This window comes from Rutilus rutilus (assembly GCF_951802725.1).
Source record: "Rutilus rutilus genome assembly, chromosome: 4".
Taxonomy (NCBI): domain Eukaryota; kingdom Metazoa; phylum Chordata; class Actinopteri; order Cypriniformes; family Leuciscidae; genus Rutilus; species Rutilus rutilus.
Window position 1 is genome coordinate 27,539,156 of NC_140212.1, and position 24,049 is coordinate 27,563,204.

A 24,049-nucleotide genomic window follows, 5' to 3' on the forward strand; every position below is an offset into this window, starting at 1 on the left:
ACTAGCATGAAGAACAAATATAGACACAGACTTTGCATTGATATTTAAGATTAAAACTCTCTTCGATACTAAAACATAACCTGTGTGAGTTATTGTTTTTAATGTTGATCATATTATACGAGCAAGAATTTGGGAAATGTTTCCCAAATATCAACACCATTTCAAATATGACATTTGATTTTATACAACAGTTCAACAAACAAAAGGATAACATTAAGTGACGTACTACATTTAAAACAGTATTGTCAGTAGGCTATTATTGCTCTATTTTAAAATGAAAGCCATAGCAGAACTGCAGCACACAGCGGTGATTCGTGAACAAATCTGTGGCTTTGAACGAATCGTAAGATTCAATGACCCGGTCATAAATACAGCCACTTGCTTCGTTACTGACTGAATGAATGACTCGATGGCTCACTCATAAAGACAGTGACTTACCGCCACCTACTGGCGATTTTAATTTAATATTTAAGAGTATCACTTTGTTTTTGCCATCATTGCATATTTATTGAACATAGTTTTATTTAAAGCATTATTTATTTAAAAAAGGTAAAACATGACCTGGAAAAATCGATTAAAAGGGGCAAATATTGTCCCTTAATGGAAAAGGTGTGACAGAGTCTAAGTGGAAGAGAGGTGGTACACAGAAGGACGTTAAATGCCTCAGGGGGTACGGCGCTCTAAAAAATGGGAGAACCACTGAATTAAGGTAAAGGGATATGTAAAATTGCACAAGTGCCACTGCTAAAGAGTGCAATGTCAATACAGCCTGTTAACTTGATTCAAATTTCTCATAAGCTTAATTGAATTGGCCTAGAGAGAAACATTATAATGAAATTTGTCCAAAGACTACATTTAAAATAGATACCAAAATTAAAGTCGGTAACTGCAGTTTGACTAAAAGTAATGACTAAAAGTTGACAAAAAATGCTATGACTTTTCGTCGACTAAAATTACACTAAAACTATGAAAGACAAAAGAGGGCAAGGAGAAGCCCGGACTAAGGTGCCTGCTCGTCTATTGGCAGTTGCATACGGCCATCATACACGCCATGCCACTCAACCCCGTAAAAATGTGCACACTTGCTCTTCCCGCAGCAGAGATGACGCAGAAAAAGCCCAGTATATGCTCCAGGGCCAGGCAGTGAAAGCAAATTCGCACTCCGAAAGTTCCCACAAGCCATCAAACATTCAAATGAATGCACTCTCGGAAATCACCTGAAGCCCTTGTGGTCAGCCCCGATTGGTTCCTTAAATCATGCAGGGCATGGCTATAACTATTCCTGCTACAGTAGGCAGCAACTCACACAAATGACCCTTGACACCTGAGACTTGACTTTACTATCTTTCATTAAAAAGCTGTAAAAAAAAAAAAAGTGCTTAATTTTAATTAGATTGAACTGTTACTTTGATACTTTTTCGTGCTGAATGATTATATCTACATTTGTAATTTTTATTGCTTCTTTTATTTATCTTCTACTGATTCATGGGACATAATTGTTAGACATTTTTTGCCAAAGTATTTTTTATACTAATTTAACTTTATAGGTCTACATTTTAATATTAGAAAAACATTTCAATACTGAAATGTAGCCATAAAATATTATTTATGAACACACATTATTTTTTGACTCATGTCACTATTTACATTTTAATACAGGGATAATGGTTTCTGCACACAAACATTACAGTTTTGCCATTTACACAGCCTCAGTGATTATATGTGTGTGTGTGTATATATATATATACACACACACACACACACACACACACACACACACACACACACACACACACACACATATTTATATATTTACATATATATTTATATATATGTGTGTGTGTGTGTGTGTGTGTGTACGTTTTATGATTTTAAACGACAGTGTGTGAATAGGGCTTTTATGTTGGCGTGGCGGTATGACGTCATAAAGCTGCGCCGTATCCCTGCGTTTGTTGAGATTTATCTGAACACGGGTTTGTGTTTATAAGCGTTTAAGCCGTTTAAATCGATACAAGCGATAAATTACTTCTTATTGAACACAACATTAACATGCTTTATCTAGCGTTAATTAAAGTTATTTTTATGTGTAAAGCTCATCCACACATGGGTAACAGAAAAGGTGCGTCTCATTTAGCTCCCTATATCGTCAATCAGTTTATTGTAAACACGAATTCAGTCACTGGCAAGTAGTGATGAGAGAAACGTAACTTTTTGAATCTCCTAATCAAGATTCAGTGAATGTTTGCTATGACTATATATTTACACTTGCTGGTTAAAACTGTAAATGCAACCAGAACACTAAACATTTGTAATGACAGCTTTTACTAACCAATAGCAAATGTTTTGATAAAAGTGTCATCTATTAAATATAATATAAAAGCCATTAAGTAGCAAATATAAATCTTAAGTAAATATGAAGTGTCTGTATATATTTTTTTAATTATTATTATTTGTACTAGTGTTTTTTTTTTTTTTTTTGCTCACTCTGACAGACTCTTACCAGTGCACTGAACTGTTGAACTATGTTGAATTATTCTCATCTTAATAATGACAGTTTGTCGAAACACACAGAAAAACTCCTGGTGAAGCGACTGAGATCCATGTGACACACTATTATAAAGATGGCGTTTATTAAAGAGGAGAGTGAAGACATGAAGATTGAAGAAACATTCAGAGTGAAACAAGAAGAAACTGAGGAACAAACAGGTTGGTCTTTTAGGACTTTCTATACTTATTAGAGTGTTGTGTATGTAATGCAATGATGTACACATTTCAAGAATGTAATTACATACAATAAAATTGAATCTAATCTAATCTAATTAGCCATTTTTTGTGTTGAATCAGATCTTTTTCCCCATGAAAATGTCATTACTGGGTAACGTGATGAATTTTTTAATTAATTACATTTCTACCATTGTTGGCATATACAAATGTACTGATCTCCATAATTGGAGCTCAACAAACAATTAGTGCTCGGAAAACTACATTTTAATCACAATTAATATAATCAATTTGGGATTTCATATAGACATGGGCTCATTTTTGGCTGCTGATAACTCAAAATTCAATAAAGTAAATAAAACTTGTTTTATCATTAACTCAACAAAAAACAGAATTGTGTAATCTAACACAAAAATATGGGTTAAATTAATTGCCCGTGTCATTGTTAGCTGGAATGACATGCTGTTTGACGGAAGGACATTCTGCAATATTTTTCAGGATTGCCATAAAAACCATCCTCAGTATAATTTTTCTTTCTAACACTCAAACTTGAAACAAAGAGACACTGACAAGTCTTTAATGATTTAAAAATCTGTAAAATTTACAGTAAATCTGTACAATTATAATGCTTAATAAACAATGGCCAAGGTTATAGTCCAACACATTATACAGCTAAAACATTTAGGGCCCTATTTTAACGATCTGAAACGCAAGTATCAAACACGAAACGCAAGTTATTTTCCCGGCGGGGTAAATGACTCATGCGCCCCCGCGCAAATCTAAAATGGGTTGGTCTGAAGTAGCTACATTACTCATAGGTGTGGTTTGGGCTAGAGTTCTCAACGGGTCGGGTCGGCCCGACAAACCCGACGGGACCCGCGGGTTCGGGTCGAAAATATAATCAAATGACTCGGGTCGGGTCGGACCTCGGGCTTAATCTTTTCCAGTCAGTGAAAAAAAAAAAAAAACATTTATTAATCATCGCTGCTGTTCACCGTAAAGAAAGTCTGGCTGCTGCGTGCAAGCGCATCACGGAGAGGGGCGGGGGCAGACCTGACGCCGCTGCGTGCACGCCTTTAGCCTGGAGAAGAAGACGGAGTTGGTGAAAAGTAAACTTGCCTCAGGTGAATTCACCGTCGCTACTACAGCCTATTTATATATTTAAAGTTTATTGTTTCAGTTGTTTGTATTGTTAAAACGCGTGAACATTAAAGGTTGATTTGAATTTCCGTCTGCTGGTCATGATAATACGTGTATGAGAAAAAAAAAATCCGACGCGGCGTCGGGCCGCGGGCCGGGTTCGGACAGATAATTCATGTTGATGTGTCGGGTTACATCGGGTCCGGGCTTTAAAAGCCACGGGCCGGGTCGGGTCGGGTTGTTATTTTCAGGCCCGTTGAGAACTCTAGTTTGGGCGTAATATGCAATAAACCAATCAGAGCGACATCTCACATTCCCTTTAAAAGCAGGCGCACTTGTTCCATGGTGGATTGCTATTATAATGGCGGATTTGCCAGGCGCATGCCAGGAGTGGTTCACAGCCGAGGAGACCGACGTTCTCGCCAGGACCGTAAAAGACAGAGAAGTGACATTGGGGATGGGAGAACCCCACCCAAATTAGCTTCGCTTAAACAGGCATATAATAATTTGGGTAAATGTGTAATCTAGATTTATACCTATTTTTTCACATCTTCATGGACACCACAATGATTTCCCTCGTGTGGAATATTTTCCTTGTATTTATGTATGGTTTGCAAAAATGTCAACTGCTGCGTCTGTGTAGATGAGAGAAGCAAAGTGTATGCGTGTTGTGCACACGCTACATTATGGCCAAGCATGCACCCTTAAAATAGCATCTGAATAACATGCCACTGACTTTAGACGAGGTTTCTCCTGGTCAGTGGCGGAATTGTTTTCTGAAACTGCAAAATAGCACCAGGGAACGTTTGCGCCGGAACACGCCTCCTCTTTTCGCTGAACCGCCCCCGGGGGCGCAAGTTCATTCCCTAATTTACCGACTGTGGTGGGAAAAGTCCGCTGTGCGTCGGGTGCAAAATAGGAATGATACATGTGTCGGTGTACGAAGTCAATTGCTCTGGGTGCAAGTTAAGACCCTTAGGCTTATTTCAAATGAGTCAAGTCAAGTCACCTTCATTTATATAGCGCTTTTAACAATATAGATTGTTTCAAAGCAGCTTTACAGTGATAATAGGAAATTAAAGTAACAGAGATTGTTTTGGCTTTACAGCAGCTCTAGAATAAAGTTATTGTCCAGCTAAAGTTAGTTTTGATTGATTCACTTCCGTCGCAAAGATCATTAGTTATTAACTTAAGGGGCCGCTAACACGATACCGTTCTAACAGAAAACCCTTTAGTTCTCTCTGCGCAAACTTTAAAAACGCGAACCTGTGAGAACGCTGATGGCATGCACATGCGTATTACGCGTTTAGTTTATAGGAATGTTTATAGGAGTGTGAACCTATTTCGATTAATATTTCAAGTTTGCTTGTTACTGATACATTATCACTATATTTGTAGGTATCGTTGAAACCATCAAGTAGATTTTAAATACTTTTATTTATATTTGTTACATTTTTGTCGTATTTTTATATTCAGATTTTAAGCCGGGACAGTTACCCGGAATGACATTTTGGGACTTTTGAGCACAATAGTTCCTTAAAGATTAATTATTTATAATAAATTCTCACATGAGTAATTAAAGAGGGGGAAGTTGAGTCACTTAATGAAGTGCATTTAAAAATGTATACATTTTTAATATTATGAATGGCTTAGGACGCCAGAATATGTTTTGGACCCCAGAATTGACATGCCATGTCATTGACCCATTTGCATGCTGTCTGAGAGGGTTTTTTGTCTGTAATGGATCCGTCTAAGGGAATTTTTTACACAACAGCAATGTACTAAAAACAGACGACAACATTGTCAAAACAATCCCTGTTCACACGGATCTGCGAAAATGACTAAATAGGCTGTATTCAGTGTTGCCAACTATTTTCATTTTCAAACACCTTCCCAGAAAGTCACTAAATGTCGCTGGATGACGCCATGTGTCAATTAGCATATTAATGACGTCATCGCGGCGTACTTGCGCCCTACTTGGGTGTTTTCTCTCCAAATTCATGCTCACATACTGTAATATAATATAATATAATATAGCCGAGTGTCCAATAGAGCTGTTCTCAGTTCCTATATTTTTGTCAGACAATAGAACGAGTAGCTAGTGAAAGACTACACTTTTTATATGTGTAAAATTATCAGAATTGAGAGAGTTCGGAAATGAACTAAAGCTCTGTGATAGTGAGTATGTAGTGATAAGCACAAAAAAAGAAATGGAAATTAAAATGGTCAAACTAAATTCTTTAAATATAAAACAAAAGAGAAGCAGATAGGTCCGTGGAAAAACATTCACGTCTGTCAGCAGCCGTGCGCTCAACAGATGAAAGTGCTGCTGCTCCTCTCAGCCATTCACTGAACAGGGAGAGAGATGGCAGGGAGAAAGCAAGACCTCGTGCTCGCAGGACATTACTGGCAACATATGGAGGTTACTAAATTTTGTCCAAAAAGTTGCTGAAAAGTTGGGTCTGAAAAGTCTCTAAAAATAGAGACAAAGGAGCTAAGTTGGCAACATGGCTGTATTATGCATGCCAGGCCAGTAGTTGGCGATGTCGCTTTGTCAAGAAGCACGAATAAACACTTAATGCGCATGACGCCTCTGTTTTCACAAATTCACATATTTGTTGTTTTCACAGAGACAGTAAAGGCATTGTTTTCAAAAGCTTGTGTTTTCATGGCCCCCGAACGCTTGTTGTGTAAATGAACAGCCAAAATGCATAGAAAGTTTTCCATTTTCAGTTGAATACATTGTGTAGAACATACCCTTAAATGTGTAATTTATAATTTCATTTTGTGATCTCACTTTCTAAACATATGTCCAGACAAGCAGTCTACCAATAACATAAGAGGGTACGCCCACAAACAACTTAAATTACTGAGACAAGTTGCTGGCAGTGTGAACAGGGCTTAACTGCTTTTAATTTTTTTTGTGGTGGGGGCCAGTGAAAAAAAAAAAAGATGTTCATCAGTGATTGTATATCAAGAGCAGGAACATGTTTGTGTTCAATTTGTTTTGTGATCTCCCTGGAAACAAATAGAGTGTCTCCGCAACAGCATTAAGTGACGGATTATAGTGCTCGTCTGTGTGAAGACATGAGCGCCAAGAGAACACTGGTGCCTTCCTCCACTGATAACAGCCGAAACCAGCACTCAGCATGATTTCAAAAACAATACAATTAAGCGCCAGGTTGCCTCTTATTTAACACACAAATAAATTAATTATATCAAATTTTTCATTAGGTTACGTGCAGTGCAACCACCCAGTAGAGCATTACAATAATCTAGCCTTGAGGTCATGAAATAATATCCAACTAACTGTTCTGACAGAACTGTCTAACACTTGATGGCTGCTCTGTCAAGTCTTCGTCGTCAGTTAGGAATGTGGTTGTGCTCTTTGATACCAATCTTTCATTTGAAAGCCACATGTCTACCATCTGTAAAACCACATTTTTCCATCTTAAAAAAAATATCTAAATTACAACATTTGGTTACAACATGTGGTTTTTTTTGGTATAATAATTAAAACCTCTGTATTTTCAATTAAGTAGTAGAAAATTATTAGTCGTCCAATTTTGTACATCAATTATGCATCAATTTTTTGAATTGGTAAGTTTTGTCAGGGCGTGAAGAAATATAGAGCTGAGTATCATCAGCATAACAGTGAAAACTAATTCCATGTTTCCTAATGATATCTCCCAAGGGTAGCATGTACAGAGTGAAAAGCAACGGTCCTAGTACTGAGCCCTGTGGTACGCCATACTGAACTTGTGATCGATAAGACATCTCTTCATTTACTGCTACAAACTGATAACGGTCAGATAAGTATGATTTAAACCATGCTAATGCAATTCCACTAATGCCAACATCATTTTTCAAAATAATGTTGTGGTTGATGGGATCAAATGCTTCACTACGATCCAGTAACACTAATAGAGAGATCAGATGACGAGCAAATCATTTGTAACAATAATGAGAGCAGTCTCAGTACTGCATTTATGAAACTATGGCTCCATTTCTCTAAACTCTACACAAAACATGCACACAACATGCAAATAGTGTTGTTTTTGGTGGACTGTTTTAATTTTAGTTTTAGTCTAGTGTTTGTGTCAAGCTGTCATTTTAGTTTTTATTAGTTTTAGTCACATTCATACTCTCACATTTTTTTTTTTTTTTTTGTCTACTCAAGTTTCAGTCGACTAAAAGTCTGAGCATTTTAGTCTTATTTTAGTCAGAATTATCCATGACTATTTTCGTCTAGTTTTAGTCGACGAACACTGATGACATTTAGTCTAGTTTTAGTCAATGAAAATTGTATTTTAGTCTCTTTTTAGTAATGCAATTCTATTTAACCCAGTCAATATAGTGTACCACTATGGAAAAATAGCCAAAAATAGCGAACAGAAAAGTAACACTCGTCTCATTCGTGGAGGTTGAAAAACAAGTTCTTTGTGACATCCAAGAGTTATTGTATTAAAATTTAAATGCAAAAGAAAAGGCATGATAGTTGGCTGTTTTTGTCAATTAAGTTTTAATTTAAAATGTTTGCGATTTTAATAACTACATGGCTAAATATTTTACCACTTGCTTATAAATCTATATAGAAGTAGTGCATTGAATATGTTGTTTAAATTGTGCTTTAAAAGTGAATGTCTATTAAAGAGTATATATGTGTACAAAGAGAATAATAAAAAAAAAAAAAAATAGCTGATAACTTCTGGATTTTAAATAAATATAGTGAGTATGTGTTTGTGGTACAGCCGTGGATCAGTTACGCACTGCAAACGCAGCATATGTGAAAGCACTATAGAGCGTGCTGCTTCTGCACCGCATACGCACTGCACACAGAGTATGTGAAACGGGCGTCAGACTTAACTTTGTTTGTTGTCGTTTACGCTAACTCACCGCAGCTGCATCTTCTAAATAATGCCGCGAGTGGGGCTTGAGGAAGTGACGTCGCCTGCGTCTGCGCAGTGCGACCTGATGCAGCCCCTGAAGTGAGCCACGGGAAACAGAAATACTGCAAAATAATAATAATGCGACTAAACGAGATGAAATAACATTTCGTCTCGTTTTGGTCAATGAAAATGAAGAGACATTTTAGCATAGTTTTTATTTTGTAAACCACATTTAGTCTCGTTTTTATTCATCAACAATATTGCATTATACATTTAATTATAGTTATCGTCACATGACCAGCATTTACGTTGTCTCGTCTCGTTTTTGTCACGTGATAAAGGTTTGTTTATTTTTATTCGTTGACGAAAGCAACACTACATGCAAAACATCACATCTCTTGCAAAATCTTGCTTTTTATCTCTTCTAAAATAGTTTTTGCATAGTAACTGTACACACAAACCATCAAATGATTTGCCCGATACATGGTAGGGGTGTGAACCTACACTGGTCTCACGGTTCGGTTCGATTGCGATTTATTATGTCATCGATTCAGTTCAATTCGATATCACGATGCACTGCATCCTCAATTTTCAATTTTACTTCAAAAGTGATGTGTGTGTGTGTGTGTGTGTGTGTGTGTGTGTGTGTGTGTGTGTGTGTGTGTGTGTGTGCGGGTGCGCAGTGACAGAAACAGTGACATTCCAGTTTAAGTGTATCAGTGTATCATCAGTGTCATCAGTGTATCATGTTACCATAGAGATGCATGCATCAACTGTCGCCGAGTCTGCTGTTGAAGGTGACGATCATCCATTTATAAAAAAAAGTAAAGAAGTGTGAAGTCCGCACACTGAAAATTACTGCTCCAAAAGAGTTTATTAAGGCAACGTTTCGACCCTCAGGTCTTCATCAGGCTCAATGTTAATGTAATAGTAAAGACAACTTTAAATAGACACAGGTGATCACCTTAATCAGGCACACCCAAGAAATCATGTGACAAGAATCATGTGTCATGTATGTCATGTGACAAATACAGCTCATGTGACAAATCCCAGTTACAAAAAAAAAAAAATTTTTTATAATAATATACATATATGCAAATATACACATATACACTACACATACACACACATGAAGAAAAAAAAAACATTATAAAAATGCCTTAATATCAAAATCCTCATTCAACCCTAAAGGTGACAAAGTATTTAAGGTATAAATCCAAAAACACTCCCTCTGTAATAATTTCTTATCATAATCTCCTCCTCTTGAGGGTTTTGTTACCTTTTCTATACCAATGTACTGCAAAACACTGACGTTATGGCCTACTTGTCTAAAATGAGACGCTATAGGACCGCGCATATCTCCAGTTCGAATATTACTGCGATGCTCACTAATGCGAGTGCGTAATTGTCTGAATACCCACGTATGCAAGACCACAAGGACAACGAATTAGATAAATAACATGAGTAGAAGCACAGGTAATGGTACCCCGTATCGGATTATCACGACCAGTCCGTGGATGACTAAACGATTTACATTTGTGTGTAAAAGCACACTTACCACACCTATAATTATCTGGAGAAAGAGTTGGAATACCTTGTTTTTTACCTGACGATGATTTAACAAGCAAGTCACGAAGATTGTTTTGACGTTTAAAGACTAATTTCGGACCATTTTTAAAAACACCTGATAATTTAGGATCACTTGAAATCATATGCCAATGTTTATTTAGGATTAAGGGAACGGTAATGTTGTGGCTTTGTTTGGATTTTCTTTGTGGCTGTTGCTAAATTAGAGCAAGCACAGCCAAGACTGTTCCTGAAATATGTGACTTAACTAGGGGTTCAAACCCTATTGTGTTTGTACTGATTTTCTTCCTTATGTTTGTGCCCAGCCAGTAAGCATGCACCAAATAAAACTCTGGTGCCTTCACCAGTGACTAAACGTATCTGATTGGCCATTGCGTTGATAAGCTCAAAAGAAACATGTGATTAGTTACAATGCCCAGTGCTGCAAAAACATTTAAAAATAAAAAACATATGACATTTGCTGATCTGTTCAAATTACATCGAAGTTCTAATGATCCTATTAATTGCCAGAGCACAAAATCCAGTCACATCCTCATCCTACCGTATACCGGCACATGTCTGTAACAGTAGAAGATTGCATAAGTTTTGAGCATTCAAAGCTTGATGTGTATTTAGCAGAATTCTCACCCTAATATGGACCCTAATTAGTATTCAGTGGATTATTGCATCTAATAAACACTCTAGCCGCTGCATTTTGAACAACTAGAGCTTATTTATTGACCATTGCAACATTTCTAAGGTGGAAGAAAACTGTTCTAGAAATGTAATATAAAAGGAAAGATTGCTGTCAACGCAACATCCATGTTTTTACCTGTTGAAAACCACACATACAGTGAGATCTTGTGTGGGTTTTTCTAATCCAATAATTAATACCTCTGTCTTGACAGAATTTAATATAAGGGTATATTCACACCAGGGAAGTCCGCTAGTTCACTTGCTTTGGTTCAGACCAAAAACAATGTTTTTTTTTTTTGTGTGTGTGGTTCGCTTTCACACTGCCTTTTTTGCAAGTGAACCAAAATTTGTAAACAAAACCACACGTGTGCTATGGTCATCCATTCATTGGACAGAAATTCCCAAGCAGGGAAAAGCAGGGAGTATCAAGAAACGTATGAGCATCCTTTGATAGTGTCATCTATACAATGTTGTAATTAGGATTTCTTTGAAGACGAAGATGTGCTGCAAGATGGTTGCGGCGAAGAGAGAATGCTCTTAACTGAAAAAGTTCAAACATTATTAAAAACAAGTGAACAGTCAGTAATAAAATAAGAAAAAAAAATACACAAATTACAAGCAGAGATGAATACTAAATAAAGTTACAAAGTCTAACAGTAGTAGGCCTATTCAAGTACAGAAATGAATAATTAAGCCTAAATGTAAAATAACACTTTATTTACTGTAGAAATTAAATATAGTTTCATCTTTGTGAACACTGTATTTTGTTGTTTTGTTAACATTAATGACAGACAACAGTAGGAATATTAGGTCTCTGCTGTCACTTTAAGACCGAATACACGGACCAAAAAAACTGACAAACATCCGGTTTCTTTCTCATCTTTCTCAAGAATACTTGCCGAGACGGGTATTTAGATGAGTTTTTTTTTACATAATTTTGTGTGCATGTGTCCGTTCAAGGGCAAGGAAACGCAAAAGAGGAATCAGTTCGGTGTTGGAGCGCTATATCTGAAATGCGCCTCTCTCTGCGCGCGGGCTGTGATCACAGATAACGGGCGAGTCCCGATTTTTGCCTCTTCTGCGTTTAAAATAGTTTGAATGTGTAAGTTGGCAAGACAAAACACATCCAAATTATAAACTTGCACTCTATGATGGTTAAATTTAGCAGTTAAAGGGATAGTTCACTTTGAAATTAATTTTTGATATGTTTTAGCTTACCTCAAGGGCATCCAAGATGTAGGTGTCTTTGTTTCCGCAGTAGTTTCAATTTTGATATTTTTAGGTCAAACCGTTCTTGTCTGTCAGTCATAATGCAGGTCTATGGTCACTGGCTCAAAACACAAGCACAGAGTCCAAATTAAAACAATTCCCCATCGTCCAAATGAAGCAATTCCCCATCATAAGTACACATTGATGGCCTAAGACACGAAACGAGCGGTTTGTGTGAGAAAACGAACAGTATTTATATCGCTGTTATCTCTTGAAAACAGCACACGTCCAAATGATCTGACGGCGCGGGCGGGTATAGATATATACATAGATGTCGCCTTGGCTACTGCAGTTCATTGGAACGAAACCGTAGCCAAGCGACATCTAGTGTATATATCTATACCCGCCCGCTGGCGGGTATAGATGTACACACTAGATGTCGCCTTCGCTACTGCAGTTCATTGGAACGAAACCGTAGCCAAGGCGACATCTATGTATATATCTATACCCGCCCGCGCCGTCAGATCATTTGGACGTGTGCTGTTTTCAAGAGATAACAACGATATAAATACTGTTCGTTTTTCTGCCCAAAAGAACCTGAGTTCGATTCAATTGAACCAAACAAGACAGGTGTGAATACACAAAATTACTAGCCACCCCATCTTTGACATCATTTAAACAGTCACACACAGCACTAACTTGGAGAGTTGTGCACAGGCTGTATGTTCAGAAGTGCTGAAGACTGCTCCAACCAATCATAAAATAACACCAGAAAATTGCTGAATTTTCCTGGTTTTATTAGCTGAAAGCAATGGGGGCGTTACACAATTGACCTATGGCTAAGCCACGCCCCCTCCACTCACTCAGACAAACAGTCAACATTCGGTAACAGGCGCTATGGCAGCTGTCACAGTAGGAGACATTTCACAGGAGGCAATTGATGATTTTTGGAGACAGAAAGATTATATATCATCTCGAAGTTACCAAAAGGGCCTTAACTATGCATTGGAGGGTTATATTAATAATTTTATTGTTGAGAAGGTCGATGAAAAGCTTCAGCTCCAGACAAAGATTTACAGGTCACAGTGTAAACGTTATAGTTTGGTGCTCTTTCGCTTTAAACGCTCGCTTTATACGCGCGTCCTATTCGCTTTGGACGATGGATTCAAAATGTTCGAACATTTTGTTCGAAAGCGGCGAACTAGACGCGATACACGCGAATTTGACGCTCTATTCGCGTTTGGTGTGAACGCAGCATAATGAACAGGCTGCGATGTCAAGATTGCAATGCTGAAATGTGTGTGTGTGTGTGTGTCAGAGAGAGAGAGGCGCGGGCGCGATTGAACAGTGGAAACATAAAAACATAACTTACTCCATTTTGTTCAGCTAGAAGCTAGGCTAACGTTAGCCTAACGTTACGTTAAATATAACGTTCAAATACGTTGTTGACTTACCTTAGAACAGATGTAGACATCCTTGTTTAATTTATCCACGTTTAGTTGGTGTTGTGGTCTAAGTTACCGCACAACTTAATCCAGAGCAGACACTTATCTCGGTTGAGATGTGGCTTGGGAAAGGGTAAAAAATACACACCGTAGCCCAGCCTCTCAGGATACCTAGTGTCGGAGTTGCATGTATCCCATGCACACCGTTTGACCATTTTAAACTTAAAATGACAAGAAAAAACAAAAACGAATGAAAACTGACTAACTGCAATGCATTTCAATGGACGTGGAAGCAGAGAATGTCCGAGTGTATTGGGTTAGCTATGCGCACTGTGATTGGCTCATCGCGTTTAGGGGCGTGGCTTAGCCATAGGTCAATTATGAGGCGGCTTCATGAGATAAAGAACCTCACATCATGTAGAGATGCGTTTATAAATTCAGTAAAAATTAAAAACAGGTTTCACTTGCCAGTCAAGAAACCATGTGCCAGAGAAAGACAAAAAAAATGTTCAGTAGCTCTTTATTCAATGTACTGTATACCAGTAATACTGCAATAAGGTTGCATAGTAACATCTATCACCCCCACCCCATCTCTTCATAAGCAAAGTTGGAGCAATCAGATAGACAGGACAAACCATGCTAGCTCTTGCTCCATAATGCCAATACCATTCTAAAAACAATTCAAGAGGAATGTTGTGGTTTATGTTGCCGAAATATCTAATAGCACTAGAAGATGTAATCTTAATAAGCATAGTTTCTAAAAGTGTTGTACATGAATGGTAAGTTTGTGATTGTGCTTTATAATTCAAGGTTTGAACAAGTTAAAGTGTTTAATTTTTGCAAATTAAGATTTTTGTTAGTAAATTAAGAAGAACTTGTATTAAAATCCTTAAATAAAAAATAATCCGGTGCAGGAAAGATGGTGCGGGATTTTTATGGAGTGGTGCCTTTGAACCTGAAAACAAACCAGTTCTCCCATGGCCAAGCAATGTTTGATAAAGGGTTTGATAACAGACAACTTGAAAGTGTGAAACTTAAGTGCGAAGAGTTGAATCACCTCTTTCGTTGCTTTTTTCTGTACGTTTTCGTGTCTTATGTTGGTTTTGATGTCTGCTGCTTTGTGTAACTAAACTGGTGTAAACTTGTTTTTTTGTTACCTTAGACCTAATGCCAGTGAAAGAGGAGAGTCAAGAACTAAATGAAATGGAAGACAAAAGTTGGAACAAGAAAAATCGGCATGAGAAACATCATGATCGCAGAACTGGAAAAAAATCCACAAAGAATAAAAAGATAAAAAGAGCCCAGAAGACCACATCTAACAGCCATTTCAGCTGTGAACAGTGTGGAAAGAGTTTCAGTATAAAACAAAACCTTGAAGTCCACATGAGGATTCACACTGGAGAGAAGCCTTTCACCTGCCAACAGTGTGGAAAAAAATTCAGCCAAAAATCAAACCTTAATACCCACATAAGGCTCCACACTGGAGAGATCCCTTACACCTGCAAACAGTGTGGAAAAGGTTTCACTAAAAAACAAAACCTTGTAGTCCACATGAATATTCACAAAGTAGTGAACCCTTTCACCTGCCAACAGTGTGGAAGCAGTTTCAATCAAAAAGGAAACCTTAAAGTCCACATGAGAATTCACACTGGAGAAAAACCTTACACATGCACTCAGTGTGGACAGAGTTTTACACATAAAAACACCCTTAAATCCCACACGAGAACTCACACTGGAGAAAAGCCATTCAAATGTGATAAGTGTGAAAAGAGCTTCACAACAGTGCTAAACCTTAGGTATCACATGAACAGTCACACTGGAGAGAAGCCGTTCATATGTGCTCAGTGTGGAAAGAGTTTCACACGTAAGATAAGCCTTACATTCCACATGATGACTCACTCAGGAGAGAACTCTTTTAAATGTCATCAATGTGGAAAGGGTTTCAATCATAAATCCAGCCTCCGCCTTCACACAAAAAGTCACATTGATGGGACGCCTTACACCTGCAAAGTCTGTGGGAAGAGCTTCTCACAAAAAGGAAATCTTAAAGCTCACATGAGACTTCACACTGGAGAAAAGCCCTTTGCGTGTCTTCAGTGTGACGAGCGTTTTACATACCGAAGAGACCTGAAAAGTCATTTGCAAACCCATTCATGATAGACATTGTAGAGTTCTGAGTGTGACAGGTTAAAAAGGTTTGGACAATTGGACTGTACAGGTTAAGGACACTGCTCTAAGGATTTTTAAAAGATATCTGGAAATAAATGAATGCATATCTAAACACTGTTTGTTTTAACTGTGTTCTTGGGACAATGCAAATGTGTTGAGGGATAAGAGTATCCCCAGGTGGACACACTGTGGTTCTGAGTTTCTGATCTAATGAGGAAAGGGACAACGGCACAACCAAGGTTATACTTTTAAACCTTTGCAGCTCCACAACCCTTTATACAGTATCTCACGAAAGTGAGTACACCACTCACATTTCAGCAAACATTTTAATAGATTATCTTCTCAAGGGACAATACTATAGAAATTAAACTTGGATATATTTTAGAGTAGTCAATGTGCTGCTTGTATAGCAGAATATATTTACTGTTGTTAAATAACTCAACATACAGCCATCATTGTCAAAATAGCTGGCAACAAAAATGAATACACTTTAAGTAATAATAGCTGTACATCGTTTAACCATGCAAAGCCACGTCCTATTCATCATTTTCATGTTTTTGTCTGCTTGACAGGACCATACAAATTGTTTTATCTTGTATTAGAGCAGTTAAAATTTGTGCTAGGAGTACAATTCTCTCAAACTGACCACTGGATGTTCAACATGGCACCTCATGCCTAAGAACTCTCTAAGGCAGTGGTCAGGAACCAATGGCTCACAAGCCACATCTGGCTCTTTGGCAAAAATCATGTGGCTCGCAAGGTCTCTCACCCTCATCGTTTCAACAAACAATCGATAAAAAAATTGTTATAAATGTGGCGTATTTTTGATAATCGGCGCAGATTTCAGTTGATTCTGTTTAAAGTTATTAATAACAAAACATGAATGAATGAGAAAAGAAATATTAAAAGCGCGATAAGTCACGAAAGAGAACTGAATTGATGCTGTGCGCGCGCTCTGAGCACAACACGGACAAGCATAGTAGCCTTTGAGATGATAAGATGATGAAAGATGATCTAGGCTATAATAAGATTGGTAACACCCTGAAACTGAGTTACTGTGCAGGCCAGGGTCATACAGAGGTTTTCCAAGACGGGTTCCACGCGGAACAGGCCTCGCGAGGGTCAATCTAAGAAGTTGAGTCCTCATGCTGTGCGTCTGGCTTCAAAAAACAGACGATGAGTCCTGCCAGCATTGCTTTAGAGGTTGCAGAAGCGGAAGGTCAGCTTGTCAGTGCTGCGCTTGTCAGGGAGCTGTGCTTCATTGAGGGAAACATGGATTCCAACATGTACTGTGACATTCTGAAGCAGAACATGATCCCCTCCCTTCAGAAACTGGGCCAAACGGCATGATAACGACCCCAAACACACCGCCAAGATGACAACTTCCTTGCTGAGGAAGCTGAAGGTGAAGGTGATTGAGTGGCCAAGTATGTCTCCAGACCTGAACTCTATTGAGCACCTGTGGGGGTGTCCTCAAACGGAAGGTGGAGAAGCACCATGTGTCTAACAGCCAGCAGCTCTGTGATGTCATTATGGAGGAGTGGAAGAGGATCCCAGCAACAACATGTGCAGCTCTGGTGAACTCTATGCCCAGGAGGATTAAGGCAGTGCTAGATAACAATGGTGCTCACACAAAATCTTGACACTTTGGACACAGTTTTGACATGTTCACTTAGGGTGTACTCACTTTTGTTGCCAGCTATTTTGACAATAATGGCTGTATGTTGAGTTATTTTCAGAGGACAGTAAATATGTACCGCTATACAAGCAGCACATTGACTACTCTAAAATATATCCAAGTTTAATTTCCATAGTATTGTCCATTGAGAAGATATACTAAAATGTGAGGGGTGTACTCACTTTTGTGAGATACTGTATGAGATTGCCATATGTGTAGAGGCTGCTCATCTAGGGTCAGCTTATGACGGATATAAACGTTATGCTTGCTATCTGAGTTCATAATAAATGCATATTTGTGTTATGTTATGAATACTCGTATCATCTTGAGAGACCACACATGACTTTCCCAAATATAACTGTTATTCATCTGCTTGCCATTACTTTTTAAGTTTGTATTAGTTGGTAGTTTCTGTCTTGATTATTGATTATTTTTTATCTTAGTGGTTTAGTCATCCTCCTAGTGAAAAAAAAAAAAAAGAAAAAAAAAAGAGCCGTAACACACCATTATCAGAAATCTTCAATAACTAAATCTATGACTGGAAAAATAGCCTTTTATTCGACTGAAAGTCACAAATTTCAAAACAACACAAGAGCATTTTGAAATGTTTTCACTAATCTAGGGCTGTCACTAATGATTATTTTTGTAATCAAGTACCCAGATTTTTTGTTCTGGCAATAAAAATTCAACATAGCCTTGAAAATGATTCAAAATACAATCATATGTAATCATAGTAATCATATGGTTTTATTAAACAACACTGTTAAAATCCAAAATGTAAAATACAGAATATAAACAATATGAACTTCTGTATAGTCAGGGTTGGGGAGTAACGGAATACATGTAATGACGTTACGCATTTAAAATACAAAATATGTGTAACTGCATCTTGTCATAGTTACATTTTATATAGATGGTAATCAAATCACAGTTACATCCGAAAAGTACATTTAAATTTAATCACTTAGCAGACACTTTTATCCAAAGCGACTTACAAATGAGGAAAGCAATAGAAGCAGTTGACTAATAATAAGACAACAATGTGCAAGTGCAATGACCCTCCACAGTTTAGTCTAACACAGTTTTTTTTTTTTTTTTTTTTTTTAATAGATATAGAAGAGAAGAGGAAATAAAGTGTTAGTATTAGTGGATCAAGTGTCGATAATCTAAAAGTATTTTAAATTATCAAAGTGATTGAAGTAATTTATCATATTTAATAGTAATGTAAACTGTTTGGGAATTTGTAACCAATGAGTCAACTGTTGATTCTTAGACTAAAATAAAAGAAACAGCCAGTTCAATTAGCAACCAGTGCACGCTAGTCACGACCAAGCGGCAACCTTCTGGTCTCTCTCTTGAATCCAACACGGAAGTGACTTAAACTGCAATTTATTGACTGGCAATAGTTGAAATCATACTCATCACCACATTCAAAGCACCATCTCAAAGGCAGCTAATTCATTTGCAACCGATGAAAATGTGGGTATTGCACATCAATTCACCAGAACTGACACCCACCATCTCAGATCTTGCTGACACTCAATCATAAGATACAACCAGGTCAACAAAGAAGAGTTCCTGGGGCCCATTTCAAAAAGCAGCTTTAGTGTGACCTTGAAATAAGGAAAACTCTGGGTTTCCAGAAATAGATGTAAATCAAACCTGAGACAGAGCGGTAACTCAATTTTAATTTCATAAATCTCATCACCACTTTGTTCTTCAGCTGCTTCCAGAGCTCAACTTCACATTGATGCAGGTTTATGATTTATTACTAATTGAAAGGCCATAACTCATACAGTTGCTGCTCTAGCCACCCGTAAGGCTTGTACACGGTTAAATCGTTTAAAAAGCAATTGTTGGTTTGCTTACCTCCTATCACTGTGTTTTTATTTTAAAGAAATGTACTGGACAACACCCTTTGCACTCTCAAGATGTTTTTTATACTTTAGGTCCCAAATGTGTGTACAGAGCTTGGACAAAGTGTGTTTATGTATTCTGCTCGTTCAGCCTGGAATCTGCCCCTTGAAAGACTTAAAAGTGAATCTAGTGAAATGCTGTTATATCCAAAATGAAAGAATTGGAGGCTGATTTTGTCACTGTCTAGTGGATTTTTTTCCCCTTATAAAATGTTTTGTCTTTGCTTCTGTTCCCATATCTGTTGTTACTGTAGTATTGTAATGTGTTGAAACTATCGGTTTTATCTATGCTGCTGCCAGTCTTGGCCAGGTCTACTATGAGGAAGAGCTCATTAGTCTCAATGGGACTTCCTGGTTAAATAAAAATAACCACAATTTGGAAAGATACCTTCATCTGCAGTCATCACGATGGCCACAGTAGTGGCTGTTTCTGAGGACTCTTCTTCCATCTGCTGTGCACCAAATGTACATAAACACAATAAGATTCAACATTTGTATTAAGTTGTTAATTACAAATTCATAATGCAATTTGTCAGCATTTAGTTATAAATTATAGTTAATTAGTAAATCACTGATTAAAAATAGACAGTACCATTATTTGCATCTAAATCTCAACAGCGAATTCAAAGTGTAAAATGATCAGAATACCTACCTTATAAAAGCTCTTTAGTGTCACCTGGATAAATACTGCATCTATAAATTGTAATTTTCAAACAAGTGAGCTTTTCTCTTTGTGTCAAATGTCACTTCTCAGAACAGTAGTTTTAATTAAGCTCAAATTTAAGCAATACCAAAAACTGATTTGTAGCATTTGGCATTCAAAATGTATTACGATTACAAGAAATACCATTTTCACACATGGCCTCTAATATTTCTTCCACCGACTTCATCTGGATGCCATCTGCTGTTTCTGTTGATTTGAAGACATTAAACCATCACACAAAGGTGAAGATTTCATTTCATTATTTCAATAATGTGTACAGTGGTCAAATGTGTTTTGTAATGACCAGTTACATATCTAGTAAACTATGCTTCTTAAGTTTAATGCTATATATTTTTTTAAAGATAGAATAAAAACAACTCTGCGTACCTTCAGCGTCCATGTGCTCTGACATTCACTCTGCCAGTGGGGTTGATATGTTATGTGATAATCTGATTGATATGTTTAGGAGAAAAAGAAACACTTGTGTAGCATGAGCTTAACAAATAATTGGTCTTCCTTCATTACTGGAGAAAAATAAATCACAGAAGTATCAATGAAGGAATATAATTCACAGGAAGTATATACATAGAATTTATCTGATTAGTTTGAGCATAAAAAAGATGTAAACCATTGCCAAGGGACATCACAGTCACTAGTCACATTCAACTAAACAGCTATAGGATATTCTATATTATTATTATTATATGGAGAGGTGCCTTTTTAGAAAATGTTGCACTATAATTATGAAACTCCAATTGAGAAATAGTGTCACATCCCTTACAAACTGTCAAAGACACAGAGAATCTATAACCTGAATCGATTTCAATTCAATTCAATTTTATTTATATAGCACCAATTCATAACAAAAGTGATCTCACAGCACTTTCCAAACAGAGTAGGTCTAGACCAGGGGTGCCCAATCCTGCTCCTGCCGATCGACTGTCCTGCGCAGTTCATCTCCAACCCTAATCAGACACACCTGCCATTAATTTTCAAGTGATCCTGAAGACCTGCTTCAGGTGTGTTTGATTAGGGTTGGAGATGAACTGCGCAGGACAGTCGATCAGCAGGAGCAGGATTGGGCACCCCTGGTCTAGACCGTACTCTTTATAATATTATTAACAGAGACCCAACAATTCCCACCATAAGCAGGCACTAGGCAACAGAGGCAAGGAAAAACTTATTTTTAAGAGGCAGAAACCTTAAGCAGAACCATGGCTCACGGTGGGCCTCAACCGGTTGGAGAGAGATGCAATGGCCCAACACTATACAAAGACTCACATACAGACCAGTATTATTCTTTAGTTAACTTATTTTCCCCACTTTGCATAGAGCGAGATGGTCTGCCGAAACACAAGTGGAGAGATAACCACTGTTAATGTCACTTATTTCAAATGAAATCTCCTCAGCAGCTTTTAAAATGGCTTCCAATTGGTTCCTTCCATAAAAGGATGGCTTCTTGAGGGTAAGGCTTTTGGGCAGTCCAGCAACTTTTATGGTCATGCCCTGATTCACCAGGGACTGGTAGGGGAGCCTTCCAGTAAATCCGGCCTCCTCTGAAAGACACAGGCATGCATGCATGCACACGTTACACAATGTTACACAGTAGGACAATTATGACACTTCCCTCCTCTTGATAGCCAGTGTACAGGCTGCAAACAGTCATTTTGGTAAGGTGTCATAATCTTTTGGTTGATGGGCACATTAGATAAATAACTTTTTCATTTGATAATAATGCCATGGATTCATGAAGGTATACTATGTTATCAAGATTAGCAGCTTACTACATTTTTGGTTGAACAGATCTTGCACTTTTCCCAACATTACATTGACTTGATCTTTGGCACTGGGTGTTGCAGGAGCTGGCTACAGATGCAACAACAAACAACAATTAATATCATAAAACTGTAGTATCTATATTTGCACCAATACAGGCCTGAGTCCATTTCTGTGGATTTTTATAAAACCAATATTACCTTTAAAATGCAGTGCAAAGTTGTTCATAGTGTCCATTGAGTCAAGGTAATAGTGATGTTACATATGACACTGAAGCTTCGATGCGCGTATCACATAAGCGACACAATTTCTAGTGAAGCCCCGTATCGATGCGTGTATTGGTTTACTAGAGTCACGTGATCGATGACAAACGAAGCCTCACTTTCTGTCCAGTCACGTGCGTGTTTCGCTTCGGGTGTCAGAAGGCTCGAACTTCAGATCGTATTTAACGAGTCATTGTTGCCTCAGTCTGGTTGATATTTTCAATTATTGATATTGACATTTAATAACAGATGATCCTATCAGACAATGTCCTTATTCATTGTGTGTGTGTGTGTGTGTGTATGTAGAAAGAGAGAGAGAGAGAGAGAGAGAGAGAGAGAGAGAGAGAGAGAGAGAGAGAGAGAGAGAGAGAGAGAGAGAGAGAGAGAAGAGAGAGAGAGAGAGAGAGAGAGAGAGAGTAGGCCTACATTAAATTTTATTGAATCATATAAACTTATAAGCTATTATATTTTATTGTCACACTTTAATGGGAAAATGAATTTTTTTTTAATGAACAAATCAAACACAAACATGTAAGGCTTTTATTTGTGCACATAACATTGAAACTATGGAGTGTGTTGTGGTTGCTTCATCTGCCAGAGCTTCTAACACAGGCTTCTGGCTGCTTTATTTTAAATAAGCACCAGATGGCGCTGTTCTCGCCGCTGTTCTCGACACTCTCGAAGCTTTGAATCTTTTCCCGGAACAGTCAGGGGAAAGCCTCAGAGATTCATGAGGCTTCATTTCCCCATCCCTACAAGGTAATCAGTGGCTCCTTTGCTGCTCAGTTCATATGTCACATGCAGGTTGAAGCAGAGAGGATGCAGGATCTGAATGTAGCAGGCTTTTATTGAACAAACTCAAATTGAAACAAAACACTCAGGATTCTCACAGACAGAAACAGATCAGGCACAGAACAAAGGGCTTAAATACACAGGGACTAAATCAAGGAAACAAGACACAGCTGACATGACTAATGAGGCACAGGATACTGGTAAGGAGGTGAACAGGATAATGAATCAAAGAGACAGTTTACATGTGGCCACCCTGACAGAAACCTTTCTGTGGATGAGCGTATGGTAGCCACCAAAGCCAGAATCAGCCTGAAGCAGTACATAAAAAATAAGCCAACAAAGTGGGGAATAAAACTGTTTGTGTTGTGTGATTGTAGTGGCTACACAGTGGATTTCAACATTTACACAGGGAAGTCCAATGTTGTAAGTGGGAAGGGACTTTCATTTGATGCTGTGATGTCCCTGGTGTTCTTAGGATCTGGATATCACATTTACTGTGATCATTTTTATACCAGCCCAGTACTCCTTTTGACCTGGGTTTTTTTAGCCTGTGCATCAGGGACACAAGAATTGGTGTCCCAAACACCAAAGTGAATGTGCTGACAAATAAATCTCCATGGGGATCAATAAGGTGGATCAGACCAGCACAGGACAGCTACCAGCAATTACCTGTTGCCATTTCTGGTACAGTTGGCTCAAAAAACAAAAAAAAAAACAAAAAAAGCCACTCAGGGGCGCAGGAAATGCAGGCTGTGTGGGAAATGCACTCTGTTCATGTGTGAGGCATGCCAAGTGCCCCTCTGTGTTATTCTGGACAGGAACTGTCTTATCACAGCTAGGGTTGTCTGTGTATATGTAGGGGTGCCTATCTGTATGTTAAGGTCTGATAATGTATTTTTTTTATATGTTATATTTTTACCAATTAAAAATTCAATTAATATTCAAAAGCAAAATGTTATCTGTTTGACCCCACAAATACAAACACACTCCATTCATATGTGAGGCATGCCAAGTGCCCATCTGCATTATTCTGGAGAGGAAGTGTAATCACAGCCTTTCTGCATGTTAAGTTTTTACAACTTAATT

At 37.9% G+C, this 24,049-nt stretch overlaps 1 protein-coding gene across 3 annotated transcripts; it reads left to right on the forward strand.

Moving 5' to 3' along the window:
- The first annotated feature begins 1,918 nt into the window (after window positions 1–1,918).
- LOC311289984 (uncharacterized protein) lies at window positions 1,919–17,977 on the forward strand. Of its 3 annotated transcripts, none has more exons than XM_084408265.1 (3): window positions 1,919–2,119; window positions 2,572–2,706; window positions 14,829–17,971. In XM_084408265.1, exons 2-3 carry the CDS (start codon window positions 2,622–2,624, stop codon window positions 15,821–15,823), a joined length of 1,080 nt encoding a protein of 359 aa, XP_084264391.1. In that variant the 5' UTR covers window positions 1,919–2,119; window positions 2,572–2,621; the 3' UTR covers window positions 15,824–17,971. The 3 variants fall into 3 exon arrangements, with proteins under 3 accessions (XP_084264391.1, XP_084264392.1, XP_084264393.1); XM_084408266.1 differs by having other exon boundaries at window positions 1,943–2,107; window positions 14,829–17,977; XM_084408267.1 differs by lacking the exon at window positions 1,919–2,119 and having other exon boundaries at window positions 2,494–2,706.
- Window positions 17,978–24,049: the final 6,072 nt, after the last annotated feature.

Coding starts and splice junctions, on each gene's coding strand:
- LOC311289984 (XM_084408265.1), top strand. CDS start 2,622: ATGGCGTTTATTAAAGAGGAGAGTGAAGACATGAAGATTGAAGAAACA. Junction 2,707..14,828: donor AGAAACTGAGGAACAAACAG/GTTGGTCTTTTA, acceptor TTGTTACCTTAG/ACCTAATGCCAGTGAAAGAG.